This window comes from Sinocyclocheilus grahami, unplaced genomic scaffold (genome assembly GCF_001515645.1).
Source record: "Sinocyclocheilus grahami isolate Dianchi unplaced genomic scaffold, SAMN03320097.WGS_v1.1 scaffold9823.1, whole genome shotgun sequence".
Lineage (NCBI taxonomy): Eukaryota > Metazoa > Chordata > Actinopteri > Cypriniformes > Cyprinidae > Sinocyclocheilus > Sinocyclocheilus grahami.
The window spans coordinates 20,904-22,229 of record NW_015512875.1 but is presented as its reverse complement, the minus strand read 5'-3'; the positions used below and the strand labels follow the sequence as shown (position 1 = coordinate 22,229).

General features: G+C 41.1%; 1 protein-coding gene across 1 annotated transcript in view; it reads right to left on the bottom strand.

Annotated features, from left to right (window-relative positions):
- Positions 1-421: 421 nt before the first annotated feature.
- The window catches only part of LOC107578346 (protein Jade-2-like), a 21,802-nt gene continuing 20,897 nt past the window's right edge, over positions 422-1,326 (bottom strand). The window contains exon 2 of the mRNA XM_016264315.1: positions 422-1,312. Within this exon, the coding sequence (XP_016119801.1) occupies positions 1,283-1,312 (30 nt within the window). The 3' untranslated portion in view covers positions 422-1,282. The remainder of the gene's footprint in view (positions 1,313-1,326) is intronic.

The window sequence follows — 1,326 nt, the reverse complement described above, 5'->3', positions numbered from 1 at the left end:
TCAAAGCTTTGCAGAGATACAGCCTCAGATGCAGTTTGGCATCAAATTCGTTGGTGCGTTAAACGAAAACCATTTTATCTATCGACACGAAATTCATACATTTTTGCCATTATGGTCTGAGGATGATCTGAGCCAAATTTGGTGAAAATCGGACCAACGGTCTAAGTGAAGTTTGAAAAAGTAGGTTTTCAACAAATCAAAATGGCGGACAGGAAGTTTGGCATAATTGGAAAAGACGTTCTATCAAGGAATCTATCAAGATAAGTCTCATGACAATAGGCAAAATTAACCAAAAGCTATTAACATTTTTTAAAATTTCATTATAATGTTTGCCACAAAACATTTTGAGTACCTTCAGGGAATTGTGTCGAAGACACATACCACGTTTTATAACAATACACCAATGCATTCGAAAAAATATAATTTTTTTTGTCAAAATTCGAAATGGCAGATGCCCAAAATTGCCGACATGGAATATTGGGTACGATATGACTCGTCATGCTGCTCTGAATGTAAAGAGACCAGTCTTGTGATTTTTCAAGATACTGAGGTTTCCATAAACGACCCAAAATTTTTTGTGCGCCATGACACGCACAAACATGACCACAGTGATTAAACGAAGTAAAATAAAAAGTACAAAACTGGTGTCTTGCGATACCAATAGACAGAGGCAATCACTCAACTTCGGGACCACTCGAGATGGATTGACCAAATGTCAAAAATGTGCTCAATTATCACACGGCTCTTAAAACAGGCTTCATGTTCGTGAGATTCACCCATGATGCAAGCTGATCTGGCACGTAAGAATTACGCTCAAGTGCCCGTGTGATTCTGGTACGTCTAGTCTCCGTAAAAGCGAATGAGGCGGTGGATACGACAGGTACATGTGTGCTACATTCCCCGACGGCTATTTGTGCTTATTTGTGTCATATTTTCTCTGTACATCATTTTATAGTAGCCGCATCCTCTGGAGACACACGACAGACGTATTCATATAAAACAAACAACCTGAACAGACGTCATAATGCCCACGTCATCGTCCCTGTTCCAGGACAGAGCCTATTGCTTCCCAAGACGACACCTCCGACAGTGCTCATTTAGACTTTTTCGTTTTTTCTTGTTTGTCAAGCACAAATGGTTATGGTTGCATAAATGTAGGCGACGGACTACCATACTCTGACACATAAAGCGAGAAAAGAACACGCGCCTTTACATCTGAAGGTCTAGAAACGGGAGAGAGACTGCGTCTCCTACAGCAACACCGCTGCATCCAAAAATGGATTTAGGAGGCAAGCACACTTCTCCGCACTACCTCCTCCTTCCCAG